Raw genomic sequence first — 14,619 nt, forward strand, 5'->3', positions numbered from 1 at the left:
ATATAGCCTATATAAATGCCTTATAAAGCTAAAAATAATAAAGGAAAAGCGCCTTATAATTAATATTATATTATTATAAAAGTTATATAAAATAAGAGAAATTGCTAAAGTAAAGTAAATAAATAAGAAAGATAACCTTATTAATATAATAATAAAATTAACTTTAAACACTATATTATAAAAGCTTATTAATAATAATAAGCTTTGTATATGGGTAAATAAATTGGTTAAGAGACTTAAAATAGCTCCTTCTTGCTAAGAAAGAAGCAACTTACCGCTAGCACCTTTTTCTTTTAACCTTACCACTATTAATTATAAAACCTTATACTTTTTAAACTTAAAACCTTTAATATAAACTTTAATCTTTTATACTTTAATTAATATCTTTTTAATACCTTATTATATATAAGGATAACCTTATAATTATTAATATTATTAATAATTATTATTTTAAAGTTAACTTTATTATTATTATTACCTTTTACTATTATTTATTAATGATAATATTAAAACTAACCTTTATTAAATTTATTTATAACTTATTAACTTTTCTTATAACTAAAGAATAAATTAATAATTATTATATAATAATTGCAGAGTTTTATATTATAAATATTTATTTTAATTGCTAAATTCCTATAAAATCTTTTCCTTCTTATTATAATGGAAAATATTAATGATAACTTATAAAAGTTGTTTAATACTTTTATTAATATACCTTATAAAAATAATAATAGCAAGCAGAATTATTTAATGAATATTGTATTTACTACCTACGTTAAAGATATAATTAGTATAATTATTATTATAATTGCTATTAATATAATTAACATTAAAGGTAGCCTTGCTGCAACCCTTAACTAAAATTAGGATTCCCTTGTAAATATTGCAATTATAACCTTAATTAATAAAATAAATATTATAATTGCATTCCTATTAAGCAATAAAATAAAGATTGGAATTATTATTAAGGCTATAAAAAGGGCTAGAATTACCTTAATTAATAAGGATAAAGATAAGCTTATTAGTCTTACTAGCTTTTATAGCAAGGTTGTTGCTAATAACGCTTATTTAATGAATGTTAATAAGGATGTTAATAATAACGACTTTTGTTTAGTTGCTTATTTAATGAATGTTAATGAAGATATTAATAATAATAACTCTTATTTGCTTAATATTAATAGCAATTTAATTATTATTAATGATAAAAACAATTAAAACTAGGCTAATAAAACCTTAATAAAGATTATAAAGATTGCCTTTAAATTTACTTTTATGCTAGGCATTAGAAAAAGTAAGTTGCTTATTAAGATAAACTCCTAAGGAATTATTAAAATTAATAAGTTAAAGGTTATAACTATAGCTTAAGCTAAAATACTTTTTTTAAATAATGCTATTATAATAGCTATTATTTAAATTATTAATAACTTTTAATATTAAAATAAGTAAATATCTTTTAATAATATAATTAAAAAGCTATATATTTATATTAAAAGCATTAAAACTCTTAATATAAGATTATGTAATATTTTTAATAATAAGAACTATTAAGGTAATTATTATTTTAAATGCTAAATTATTATAATTTTCATAATAAATAACTTAATAAAAGTTTTAATTTTAAGTGTTTTTTATATATATTAAATTAGAAAGATTTAGCTATTAAAGGATTGAATTGCTATGTTAACTTAGCTTTAAAACTTTTTGCATTGAATTATTAATAAGTATATGCAAGGCCTATATATAAAGGGACTTATTAAGAAATATATATTACTGCTTAAGTAATTTAAATAAAAGATAATTATTAAGGAAATTAAAAAGAATAATAAAAAGCAAAAAAAGGAGATAATAAATAAATAGGCTGCTTATAATGCTTAGTTTTAAGAAAATAAAAAGTAGCTAAAGGAAATTAATTTAAAGCAATATTAAGTATATTTTAATAATGAAAGTAAAGATAAAGATAATGATATTTATATTATAAAAGTGCGTGATAAAAATGGATGTAAGCTAAAGGATTTAGTATTAGCTTTATAGGTATTAACTTCCTTTGCAAAGAAGAAATTTAGGATTAAGGTCCTTGCGTAAAAGTTAATAATCTCTATAAAGAAGCGACCCTAAAAGCTAAGTATTAAGGATGATAGGTATGATGTTTAAGGAATGGTATAATAATAATGGTTGTAAGTTTAAAGGGTGATGTAATGGCAAAGGTTATAAGTTTAAGGAATGATATAATAATAAGGGTTGCTAAGACTTGCTTTAAAACTTATAAGTTATAATTTTAAGCCTTTTTAGCAATGCTTTCTTATGATAAAGGTTATATATATATAATATATAATGAATTATGATTTTAGGCTAATTATAATAAGGATTGTATACATTTATTAAAAGAAGAGAAAACTTTAAGTATTAATAAGTATAACCCTTGCTATTAGGAGGCTACTTTAGTTATCCCTTACGGAGCACGTAGCCTCTCAGAACTTAGACAGAACAACACCAATATACGATTGCTTCCCATACGATTATCATACGTACGAGAGACCTACCAACACTCTCGCCCCAGTTCCCGTCATTGACCTGCCCTACCGATGGGAGAGTGGGCAACTGGTTCCAGGAACCTCGCCCATCGAATGTCCTCGCTGCAAGTGGAACGGTGACCCCCAGAAGTTGTTTCATGGTAGATACTCTCTGCTCACTGGCAAAGATTGCACGCTGGGGCCCTTCGAGTGCGCAAGATGAGAGTTTCTCCGGTGCATACTTTTCAAAAGAGCTGAAATAGAGGGCAGAACAGTCACAGACACAAGTCAAATCTGTGATTCAGACCTGAATGCGCCGGTTGAGTTTGACGGACTGGATGCTATCTGGCAGTCTATCTTCATTTCTTCTGATATTCCAAAATCAGATATTGACCGCTACGGCATGATCAGGCGGTTTAAGTCGAGCAATGAAAAGCTATGTGGTACATCATTGCAGTGGGCACAGAGGCGTATTGCAGAATGTGCGAGGTCACACGAGCTCTGCCAGTCACAGAGCGACGACTGTTTCCTGCCCACTAGGCTGATCAACCTTCAGCCTGGCTGGGAAGGTTTGGACGTACGACTTGATGACATCCATTCTGTGCGGTTGGGGTCATTATACACCACTCTGAGCTATAGCTGGGGTGATTACAGACCTGCCTGCATCACAACTGGCGAAACTCTTGCCCAGAACAAAGAGAGAATACCGTGGGACAAAATGCCACTCACGTTCCAGGATGCAGCGGCTTTCACTCTGAGTCTCGGCATACAGTATCTTTGGATTGATAGCATCTGCATCATTCAAGGAGGCGAAGAAGACTGGCAACGCGAAGCGGGAAGAATGTACGCTGTTTACAAGAACTCGTACCTGACATTAGCGGCTCTTTCTGGGCACGACAGCATCTATGGACTCCGCAACATGTCCGTAGAGAAAGACTCGGTACTTTTCGCTGAGTTACGCATCGATCAGACCAATTACCCCCTATACTAGTACGTGCGACGGAATCATTATCTCGATAAAGTGGCTCAAGACAAAATCAGAGGGGGTCTCACTTTCGACGAAATACGTCACCGTTATCCACTGCTCAGCCGGGCCTGGGCTTATCAAGAACGCACCGTATCGCCCCGCGTAATGTTCTTCACCGAGAGCGAGATGATCTTCCAATGCCTGGGCAGAGCTGAGTGCAAGTGTGGCGCCACCCTAGAGTATTCCCAAGGGACCGCCGACAAACTTAGCAAGACAGACATTTTCCTGAAAACCAGAATCCACTCTCCAACGAAAAGCTCTTCTTAAGAGGACGGATCTTAGAGAGCCATGAGCGGACCAATGAGAGCCCTGTCTGGACTCAAATCAAAAATGGAGCATCTCTTGTCTGCTTATTCTGGAGATGACACCCAGGCTGAGATTACCGGCAGAGCCCGCCAGGCCGCAAGGACTTGGAGGGAGGAAGTTGTCTGTGAGTACACGCTTCTGGCGATTTCGATGCCACGAGACAGATTGCCAGCTATTGGGGCTATTGCAGAGCAATTCCAGCGCGTCCGCGTGGGAGAGACCTAGTATCTCGCCGGCCTCTGGTCGGGGTCCCTCCTCGAGGATCTACTCTGGATATCCGCCCCGGAACTCGAGTCTCCGAAAAGCAAGGAGAGGCTGGAAAGACCGTTCTCTCTGCCTACATGGTCATGGGCATCCCTGAATAGCAGTATAAATTACCTCTTGGAAGGGTGGGTCACTGTTCCTAAGGCAGAGGTCCTCGAGGCAAGATGCAGCTACGTGGGGGACAGGGCGTTTGGTGTTCTTCAGAGCAGCAAATTGATCTTGCGTGGCAGGATCCTACATTCTCTGCTTAAGTGGGATGATGTTGATGTCTCTCTCTGCTCCCACAATGGGGATTCATGGACAGGATTCAGCGACTCGGTAAAGGGAGTGATGCGCACCATGTGGATAAATATGGATCAGGACCGGGATGGGGTTCAGAACATTCCTTCACACCAAGAGGTTGATATTCTGGAAATATCGAGATCCAACGATGACTTCTCTTCAATGTCTGAGTGGAACTTTCTTCTCTTACGCCGTGAAGACCCGGATACCTTTGTATATACGCGAGCCGGAAAGGTGACTTTTGTTCTCAATCCAAAGCGGGATGACGGTCAGGTTGAGGATGAGTTGCCTCAAGACGGGTTTGAAAGCATATTTGAAGGTCGGAGTGTATTGACTACTTGTGAAATACGATAGAATGAAAAGAGTGAACCGCCAATCCAGAAGATGGCTTTTAGATATGTAACTTGACCGCTGTATTTGGACCCTCGAGCCAAATCTTCCAGTAGAAATACTGAGAAACTCACTACATGAAACGCCCGTCTCGCGCAGCTATCCGCCTATGAGGAATTCACGAGCACGCTCTTATTTCTTCTGTGTTCTGACAAATCAACCAGACATTTTACACGCTGGACGAGATGCCACAATTTCAGTAGAACCGCGAGGAACTACTTTGGATTCTCGGCAATACCCAATGCGCGAACAATTCTACTGCTATAAATTCCCCGCATCAGAGCTTAACGCACTGCAACGATGCTTCCCTCGCATGAGAGGCACACAATCGAGGAGCGGCCAGGGCAAACCATGGGTTATATGCATGCGCATGTGGTGCCGCACAACCGTGTTTATGAAGTTTGAATTATATAAAATACGCGGTTGATATTATAGTCCGTGCTACAAGGGGGCTATTAATCCTCTAGTCGTACAGTATAAGTAGATCGGGACGGCTCATCATCGTAGTCAAACGCCGGGGTCTTATTCCGCCGTGGAGTGCCCGGTTCGCGGCTTAAAAGACTGGAATGACGACTCGCGCGACTCCCAGGGCGGACGATTGATATATCGAATTCGTCATGGCCACCAACCTCGTCGTCGCGGCTCTTGGTCGTCGTAGCGATGTAGCCGGCTAGGCTCAGATTGTCGTCCTTGTCCACGTAATTGCGTTCGCGCTGCAGGGCGGCAGGGGATTTACGCAGCCGTCCGTCGACCGGGGGCGCGTCTTTCCCCTTTTTTGCAGTGCCGTCAGACTCTTCGTCGATTAGGACAACCATCCAGACGCCGACGGCGCCATTGCTGCCGAGCAAAGGGGTGCAGTGTATCCATCGCACCCGGCCCTCGCTGTGAGGCGTGCTCATCCATCGGACCTTGGCGGTGACCCCGTGGCCGCCCTCGAAGGCCTGGTGAAGCCCGTCGCGGACTCGGTTAGACCCGCCGATTTTGTCCATGAAGTTGGACTGGAGAATGCCGGGCATCCTTAGAGACGGAGAGGCGAAAAGGACGCGCAGACTGGGGTACGGGCGGACAAGCAGGTAGTATTCGTAAATCCCGGGGAGCTTTCCGCTGTCTGTCACCGAGGAGGCGATCGACACGCCGCGTTTCTGGATGGACGATGTCTCGTCCTGCAGCAGGATGCGGGGCTTGTGCCAGTTGGTTGCCGATGCGTCTTGATGCTCATCCTGTGGCACGCGATGCATATTACCACCGCGCCGCCGTACCGTCTCCAGCTCCGTCATGTTGAACATGTCGCAGAGGTTCTGAAACTCGTCCTTGTCATCTGGGTCTTCGTCTTCGTTCGTATCGCCGGCAGCCGCAGCGGACTCTCTCGCGGCGACCAGGTTCTGGAGGGCATCCAGACCCGAGATCTGCTTGGCAAGACCCGACACGTCGACCTGAGCGCCGATGAAGTAACGAACAGCGCCACGGCTGTCATACAGGGGAGCAACCATAAGGAGGTTCATGAAAGGCGAACCATCTCGGCGATAGTTGAGAAATGTCTCAAAGTGCTCTTTGCCGGCTGAGAGCTTATCGCGGATCCGCTTCACGCTGAAGGGATTTGTCCTTGGGGCCCTGGAGGAAGCGACAATTACGCCCAATGACATGTTTCATGCCGTATTGCGTCGTTCTGTGGAACTCTGCCGGCACTGTTAGCTGATATTACTGTGGTCGGTGCTTACAGCCAACGAAGAGAACCATACCTTCAGATGCAAAGATGATCGGGTTGTCGTGCCTTGACGGGTCTGTCAAACAAAAGACTTCCGCAAGGCCCTCGGACATCTCCTTCAGCTGCACGGGAAGAGTACCTGTGATCCGTTTCGTGATTGACACGGTGACAGTCTGAATCCAGAGATGTGTGACGTATGCAGGCAGATCTTGTTGAACCAGAACGTCAAAGGCAGCCTCAGCCTTCTTCTCGAGCGAGGTGTTGACCGTCTTGTAGGAATTATCATTAGAGAACTCGTGCTCAGGAAGGGTGTCCAGGCCATCAGTGATGGCGTTTGCGTATGAAATGGCCCGCAGCGCCTTGAGGCAGTCCAGGTAGTACGACAAAAGAGGTAGTGATTCAGGGCGAACCGAGTGCAGAAAGTCTGTGAACCGCTGCAGCAGAACGTGATCCCGAAAGATGGCCTGGAGATGGTCTTTGGAGAAGATCAGCTCAGATCTGTCCTCCAGATCGTAGTACTGCCCGCTGTCTCCGTGTGATGGCACTACGAGGTCAAAGGAGCCCGGTTCGACCTCCTCCTCGGCCAGGGGCTCAAGGATCTCCTCGTCCCCGGCACCTTTGGTCTGCAAAGCAGGCAGCATGGAAGTGGCGTTGGTGCGATATGATGATGCCGCTGAATTTGCCCTGGACCGCGACGAATGCGTATATGTATTTGGGCTCATGGGCGGGCTAAGGGAAGACGGCCTGCTTTGGACAGGCAATGGGGACCCGGGATGCTTGACCCTTCCCCTTCCCCTCGAAAAGCCCTCTGGAGACTGCATAGTACTAGCAACGCCATTAGCTCGATACACTGGGGAATGCTGTAGACTGCAAGACTCATGAAACGCACAGTCTGTCCTTTGGAGGGGTGATGTTGTTGGGGTTGATCGGCCCGTGGGGTCTCCAGTCATTGTCGTCCTCCTCAGCCCATGCCTCCTCAATGCGGGAGGGCTTGGGGGCCTTCTGCTCTGAAGCGACACGACGCGAGGGTCGACTAAGAGGGATATCGGGTATCTCGGCACCCCCACCCTCGTCTATCTCAATGCCATGTTGTTGACTACTGTTGGGATGAGTGATGCTCAGAGAACTATGAGAACGTTGTTGTTGTTGGCCGCCGAGAGACGTGAAACTTAGAGAAGTGTGAGGTCGGCTGGGCTGGGAGATGGGGAGGTCACCACCGAGCCTGTGTCGGCGCTGGTGGTTGGGGCCGAGAGCTACTTGAGCCATCTGTCTGCCGCGCCGGAGAAGCCCAATGACAGAACGTTGGCCAACGTCAGACTCGCGGGCCGAGGGGAGTTCAGACGGTTCAGACATAGCTTCAACTAGGAACGGAGGCTACTTTATAAAGGGTGCGATGTTTGGGGTCAAGTGAGGGGCGGGGACTTCAAATGCTGGAAAAAAGAGGGAAGAAAAAGCATCCACAGAGCTGAGACTGTCTGAGACCACAACAATTAACGTCATTCACTTGGCGGCGCCAGGCTGAGCGCTTTTCTGGACGGTGAGGGCGTAGGTGATCGGCCGTTAGGTAGTGATCGAAGAGAGACCAGTGAACGCAGGAGAATCGCAAGGATTTTCATAGCACAGCATGGGATCTCACGATCGACGACATTGGGATTGACCTATTGACGGGTGATAGGCGATCCGCGTTGAGTCGCAAACACTCTACCTCAGGTACCCGCCAACCAACAAGCTGTGCCCTCTCTGTTCGACGTGACCGTTAATCGCTGTCGAAGTGTCAACGCTGGGGCTTCCATCCCCTTCACTCGACGCTGTTCACGGACCTACAGGGTTGCAGCTGGCACGGCATCTAGAAATCCATAGCGACGTTACCTTGCGAACACTGATAGATCGGCCACTAGCCCACTTGGGCAGCGCTCAGGGCAGCATAGTGAGATTGGATGGCCCAGAGAGGTAACTTCTAGTCCAATTTCGCCGACGCTTCATGACGGAATGGAATGGTCGCGTCTAATCCAAGCCACAAGTGCTATCATTGCAATTCTCCACATGGCTCTTGCCTTAGTGCGAAGCGCCGCCATTGCCTGGTGCCTCCATGATGCGGACGAAGTTATCGCCCAACCCATAATCAAGAGTCAAAAGGTGACCTATGAAATTTTGACGTCTGCTTGTAGTGGTATAGACAGGTGTTATGCATGAGGTTAATTTTGATAATCACACATGATGAATACGAGGATGGTAATGCGGCTGAGAGGTGGGTGTCTGACGGCATTGGCGAGCTGCAGACAATGCGTTCGTGCTAAGCTACATGAGGCCTACTAGCTCCCGGCCCGGTGGTACCGTCCCAAAGTGTAATGATGAGTGGAGTAAGACGGTAGTGTAAAGTCACGTAGTACTTTGAAGATCATGGAGAACTAAATGACCCGCACACAGTCTTTGGTGCCGACGAGTCGCATTTGACTGATGGACAAATAAGCTTAGGCTCAGCCCCAATTGGCTTCTGCCTCCTGAAAGGGGGCCCCGGCAGAGCAGGGTCCTTCGTTGGGGCTCACGTGCAATGAATGACGAGACATGCTTTGTTGGACAAATGTCCCATGAGACAGACTAGTTATAGCCAGGCTCACTGCACAAACAAAGGGGCCTTGTTTGTCAAGTTGATGACATGGAGCTGCTGCTAAAAATTTCTTCCCCTTCTTTCTCCCCAACAGTAGAGTCAGCCGTGTAAGTGCTATAGATAGATAGCACAAAGACACAGCGGCAATAACTATGCCACAAGGAATCGATCAAGCGACACAACTCACTGTAGTACCAATGTCATTCATATTCAATGGTCTAATAAACGCTGGAAGTCGACTCCCTTGATGGAGCTCAATGTGTTTCAATTCCTTCAGTCAGTTTTAAATTCCAGTTCCGATTCTATCCCCAATAATTCGTTTTAATATTCTTTCTCTGTAACATGGATTTGGCGAACAAGGCTAGATTTAACACGATAGTGCGGGTCACTCGATCACAGCTTCTTGTAAGTAACCACCCAGCATGTTCTTAGACTGAGCCGAGGGCTAATGCGTAAGATGAAAAGGATGACGGCTTCCTACTCAGCCAAGTAAATTCACCTCCATACAAAGTTATCAGACCATCTGCAAGATGTATTCGTAGTCTAAATTTCCTTCAGGTACGTGTTCAAGGCCGGCGAACCGAGACTTGATTCCTTAATAGCTAACACCTCTGTGTTCAGAGCGGCCGGCAAGCCCCCGTCGATGACAACGGCCTGGATGAATGCATTCGCTTCCATTTGGAGTATATGAACTATGAAGTGAGTAGCTCTACCACGTTATTTTGGAACATTCTCTGTACAGACCTCTCAACCTCCGACGCAAAGGCTCTGTTGGACACCACACGGATCACTTTCCTTGTTATATCCTCATTACTAATGCCAGATTCTGCAGGTACTTGATCAAATCAATTATATCGATGGTCGAGACTTATATATAAATCTTTTCAAGGTGAGCAGCTTCCATGATGGTATATGCACGCCAAGAACATGAGCATGACAGCTCACAGCAGCATAATACCTTGTTTTGCAGTACTGATAGCTGACTTTGGTTTGTGTAGGTGAATAGTGACGAAGTCTTTCAAGTCACACTCAAAACGCTGGACGTGTTTGACCCTGACTTTTTCAAGCGGATTAGCAACCGCCAATTTACCTTTTGGCTCATCAACACTGGTGTGCACTGGGCGTCGATCGTCTTGCACGTGGAGGATGGTCAAGTCGTGCACTACGCAATCAACGAGCCTGGGAAGAATCCAGTGCTTATCAACATTGTAGACAACCGTTTACGGCAACTCCTTACAATCGGTGGCATTGCTATACTCCCCGCGTCTTACCAGATAAAAGACGTTTGGTTTCCTACCCAGCTGGACGGCTTCAGCTGTGGCCTGCGGACGTATGAGATCCTGCGAGTGATGATAGAGCGCGTCAATGAGCGCTATCACCTGCACGGCGTAGTTAACCTATATGATGAAAGCCTCTGGGACGCGATGTCGGGTGACTTCCAGCCAAGTAAGGTCCGGCAGCTAATGATGGGCATCGTCGCATGTAGGGCCATGAAGCACCAGGACTACAAGGCGAGGCTATCGGTCACCCCTCGAGAGAAGATCCGTGGTTTCAAGGGGCCCCGGTACGTGAGGAGGCTGGACGCGTTTGACGGGCTGGAGCCGGTCCAGAAACAGCAAGGCGCTGGAGTGCAGGCCCCTCAGGCAGGGCGTCGTGCAAGGAGACTTACGCCCGATGCGAACGAAGATATGGAAGATGTTTGCGATCTACCAAGGGAGGAACCAACGCGAGCAACGCGTTCGGCAACGTCTGGTCCGCACTTCGGATTTTCGAGGTAAGTCATTGGGTCGAATTAGATGGACGAGGGGAAGCCACTACCTTCTGGTTCTCATGCGTTCCTCTTTAGTGTTCCATTACTGCTGGAATGGTGACACTGCCGTGTACATCTAGAAAGGCTAAAAGGGGCAGGCCCCATAGCTTTGATTGTGTGTTTTACACGGCCAGTCTGCAAGTCCAAGAGCATTTAGATATAAATAACATGAACAAATTGTAACTTAATTTCCAATTTCCGCATCTTCACACATTTTATTATATATCTTTTTAGTTTCCTCAGGTCTATCTCTCTTATCCTTTATTTGGTGTGAATACAGCTGCACTGTTTTAGATTCAAGCAGACGGGCCTCGGCCCTGGCTCGATGTGCTGTATGTCCAGCTTCTGGGGCCCGGTTACTCGCTGAACTGCGCATTGATACAGACCCCAGCACTTCTATTATACCTGTAGCTTGGAACCATCTGAATTGCTCCATGGCAACCAGGTGTAAGCTTCAGTCCTGCGCTTGTTGTCGCGGGAGTCAGGCACACGCTTTGTGTGATGGTTCCAGCGAGTGCACAGCCTGGCCCGCTGGCATCTGGGCCCGAGCTTTTGTCCACATGCTTATCCCAGGGGCTTGTAGCTCACTGATGATCACTCTATGCTCCCTTCTCATTCACTTTAAAACAAAGCCTATGCTTGTTCCGAGTTTGGGGGGCCAACTGGAATTAGGAATTCTTGTGAAAGGTGGACGAAGTTGAATGCTTGGGTATTTCAGGGTTAGGACAACCAGGCCACAGTCACCAGAGTGGGCGTTGGTACCATGGAACATGTACGAAAGTGGGTCCCATTTTTAGCGTGGTGCCGCTCCCACGGCTGGGGTTCACGTCGAATCGTCCATTCAGCTTCGTCTTGACCATCACACTTCCAACTTCGCTCATTCATACCACAGCAACCCAACAATCTGTTGCGTGCTGCGGCAGCATCCAACTGTTCTAAGATTTCAATCATACTCATGGGCCAACCCGACGAAGCACAGTAGCAGGCGACACGGATCTGAACTGGCGACCGCCTAGCTGAACCTACCGACGGCAATGGCTGCGGCCCCACCCAAGCCGGCCGACGAGCCCAAGCTGCTCTGGAACCCCGAGAACGTTAAGGACGTCGCCGAGTCTGTGGGCATCAGCGCGCTCAACGAAGAAGCCCTCAAGTGCCTCGCACAGGATATCGAGTACCGACTCGGTCAGGTCATCATCGAGAGCCTGCGCTTCATGCGACACGCCGGCCGCACCACCCTCACCGTCCAGGACGTGTCGCAAGCCATGAAGGTGCTCGATGTTGAGCCTCTCTACGGTTACGAGTCGACGCGGCCTCTCAGATATGGTGAGGCGAGCTTGGGACCTGGCCAGCCCTTGTTTTACATCGAGGACGAGGAGGTGGACTTCGAGAAACTCATCAATGCGCCTCTGCCCAAAGTGCCCAGAGACGCGACCTTCACAGGTAGGTCGCCCCCCTCTTGCCTGGCTACAGCACGCCGTGCAAGACGTTGATTACTAACCTTGTTCCCACCAGCACACTGGCTCGCCATCGAAGGCGTCCAGCCGACCATCCCCCAGAACCCGACCACCGCCGAAGCCCGCTCCCAAGAACTCGTTCCAAAAGGCCCCGGCGCAAACCCTGCCCTCGCCGCACTCGCCGGGAACGACAACGTGTCGTTCAAACCGCACGTGAGACATGTCATATCGAAGGAGCTTGTCATGTATTTCGAGAAGATTCAGTCGGCGGTCCTCGACGACAACCCGGACGACGAGGTCCGCCAACTGCGCAACGCGGCTCTACAATCGGTCAAGTCTGACCCAGGCCTGCACCAGCTGGTCCCGTATTTCGTCAACTTCATCGCGAACCAGGTCACTCATCGGCTGGATGACACCTTCACGCTGAGACAAATGATGGAACTCACGGCCGCCCTGATCGCGAACGACAACCTCTACCTCGACCCTTACGCGTCGCCGCTGAGTGCGCCCGTCTTAACTTGCCTGATGAGCAGGAAGCTGGGCGCGGATGAGGGGATGGACGCGGTCAAGGAGCAGTACGAGCTGCGCGAGCTGTCGGCCTCGATATTGGGCAGCATTGCCAAGAGCTATGGAAAGTCCAACACGAGGCTGCGGCCCAAGCTCACGAGGACGTGCCTCAAGTACCTGCTCGACCCCTCCAAACCAGCTGCGGTGCTGTACGGGGCGGTCAGCGGGCTGTCAGCGGCCGGAGGACCCGAGTCGGTACGGGTTTTGCTGCTACCTAACCTGAAGTCGTTCGACGAGATGATACTGCGGCCGATGCGGGAGCGGGTGCCGGAGTTCGAGATCAAATTGCTCCTGGGCGCGATCGTCAATGCTATCAAGACCATCGATAAGAACGAGATCGGCATGATGAACGGGGTCCACAGCAGCACAACGGAACACACGGCGGCGGAGCTGACCGACTTTCTCGGCGAAACCATCGGCCGTGAGGTTGCAAGCCTGAGTAGTGCCAGGCTGAACAGACAGGTTCTGGACGCCAAGGCGTACAGAGACGAGTAGAGGGGAGCGTGCTCGCTAGGTAGGGCGTGCAGAGGCAGTTCGGGGAGAGGGCGAATGGCGTTTAAGGGTTGTAGCACATGGAAAGGGACAAGGCTTTGCTTAATATTTGATACCTCAGATACGGCGTATGGGCCCTCAAATTGCACGCGCAAAGGCTTCAGGCACATAATCTCCATCGTGAGACACAGCATTATTCCACGAATACTGGCACCAACACTGTACTGAGCACACGTACGAGGTCACTAATTCCACGATTGGTGCCACAGAGCAGGGACCTCATGATCACCAAAAAGGCAATGGCGCCAGGTAAGGTGTAGTCTTGCTTCCAAATCATTGTATACCTATCACGCCCCGCGTGTCATATGTACACGCGCAGAAAAGACAAGGTCCCACCAACACCACCGCAGCTCACCCGCCCACCTTTCTCCAATCGATACTCTTACAGCAGGAAGGCGATACCCAGTGCCACCACGGTGCTCGTACCCCAGATGAGGTACTCGTTCTGCTTGATGGTCGTCTTGCGGAACCCCTTCGCGGTGGAGTCGTGGACGAGGTGCTTGACGCCGTTGATGCCGTGGAAGACAAAGGGCCAGGCGAGGGCGACCTTGACGCCGCCCTTGACGGCGAAGGGCAGGGTGGCGAAGGCGGCGGCGACGCTGGCGGACTCGAGGTGCCACCCCGCGAGGGGCGCGACCAGGTAGCCGACCGAGTAGGCGTAGAGCGAGCCCGTGAAGAACATGCCCGTGAAGCGCTGCCAGATGGAGGAGCCGAAGAAGGTCTGGTTCTTGTCGTAGATCTCGAGGTGGGGCGACACGGGCCGCTGCAGCCGCTGCTTGGCCAGGATGGACTGGCCGTCCGCCGGCGTCAGGGACTGCGTCGCGGCGGAGCGGACCTGGAGGGGCGTCGTGAGGGCGGTGGCTGTGAAGAAGGTCGAGGGCTTTGCTGCTGCTGGGAGGGCATTGCGTGGTTAGCTATGGGCTGCTGGCATTTACTGGGCTGAGCTGAATTGGACTGCCTCGGTGGGTGTGTGGGTAGCTAGGTTTGTAGGCATGTAGGTGCATCGGCAATGTGGATGACGTCTAAGAACTCACCCCGGCGAACGGCCGTCAGGCCTGCCCTTGAGGTAATCATGGCTGGTTGTGTATGTGGATTCCGACCGTAGGCGGTGGGTTGGCTGCTCTTCGGGATCGCGAGTGGG

The 14,619-nt window shown here is 47.9% G+C and overlaps 5 protein-coding genes across 5 annotated transcripts; 2 read left to right on the forward strand and 3 right to left on the reverse strand.

The window, feature by feature from the left end:
• Positions 1 to 5,237: 5,237 nt before the first annotated feature.
• Positions 5,238 to 6,425, reverse strand: INS49_015301 (uncharacterized protein; the record flags this gene model as incomplete). Its single annotated transcript, XM_043175983.1, has 1 exon — positions 5,238 to 6,425. The coding sequence occupies one exon, from the start codon at positions 6,423 to 6,425 to the stop codon at positions 5,238 to 5,240; it is 1,188 nt and encodes a 395-aa protein (XP_043019438.1).
• Positions 6,426 to 6,480: 55 nt separating this feature from the next.
• On the reverse strand, positions 6,481 to 7,840 carry INS49_015302 (uncharacterized protein; the record flags this gene model as incomplete). The annotated part of the gene is made up of 2 exons (XM_043175984.1): positions 6,481 to 7,312; positions 7,377 to 7,840. The coding sequence occupies 2 exons, from the start codon at positions 7,838 to 7,840 to the stop codon at positions 6,481 to 6,483; spliced, it is 1,296 nt and encodes a 431-aa protein (XP_043019439.1).
• Positions 7,841 to 9,625: 1,785 nt separating this feature from the next.
• INS49_015303 (uncharacterized protein) lies at positions 9,626 to 10,985 on the forward strand (the record flags this gene model as incomplete). Its single annotated transcript, XM_043175985.1, has 5 exons — positions 9,626 to 9,633; positions 9,719 to 9,794; positions 10,094 to 10,659; positions 10,730 to 10,869; positions 10,942 to 10,985. 5 exons carry the CDS (start codon positions 9,626 to 9,628, stop codon positions 10,983 to 10,985), a joined length of 834 nt encoding a protein of 277 aa, XP_043019440.1.
• Positions 10,986 to 11,939: 954 nt separating this feature from the next.
• INS49_015304 (uncharacterized protein) lies at positions 11,940 to 13,421 on the forward strand (the record flags this gene model as incomplete). Its single annotated transcript, XM_043175986.1, has 2 exons — positions 11,940 to 12,345; positions 12,418 to 13,421. The coding sequence occupies 2 exons, from the start codon at positions 11,940 to 11,942 to the stop codon at positions 13,419 to 13,421; spliced, it is 1,410 nt and encodes a 469-aa protein (XP_043019441.1).
• Positions 13,422 to 13,860: 439 nt separating this feature from the next.
• Positions 13,861 to 14,552, reverse strand: INS49_015305 (uncharacterized protein; the record flags this gene model as incomplete). The annotated part of the gene is made up of 2 exons (XM_043175987.1): positions 13,861 to 14,369; positions 14,513 to 14,552. The coding sequence occupies 2 exons, from the start codon at positions 14,550 to 14,552 to the stop codon at positions 13,861 to 13,863; spliced, it is 549 nt and encodes a 182-aa protein (XP_043019442.1).
• Positions 14,553 to 14,619: the final 67 nt, after the last annotated feature.

Source organism: Diaporthe citri, assembly GCF_014595645.1.
Source record: "Diaporthe citri strain NFHF-8-4 chromosome Unknown scaffold_9, whole genome shotgun sequence".
NCBI classification, from domain to species: domain Eukaryota; kingdom Fungi; phylum Ascomycota; class Sordariomycetes; order Diaporthales; family Diaporthaceae; genus Diaporthe; species Diaporthe citri.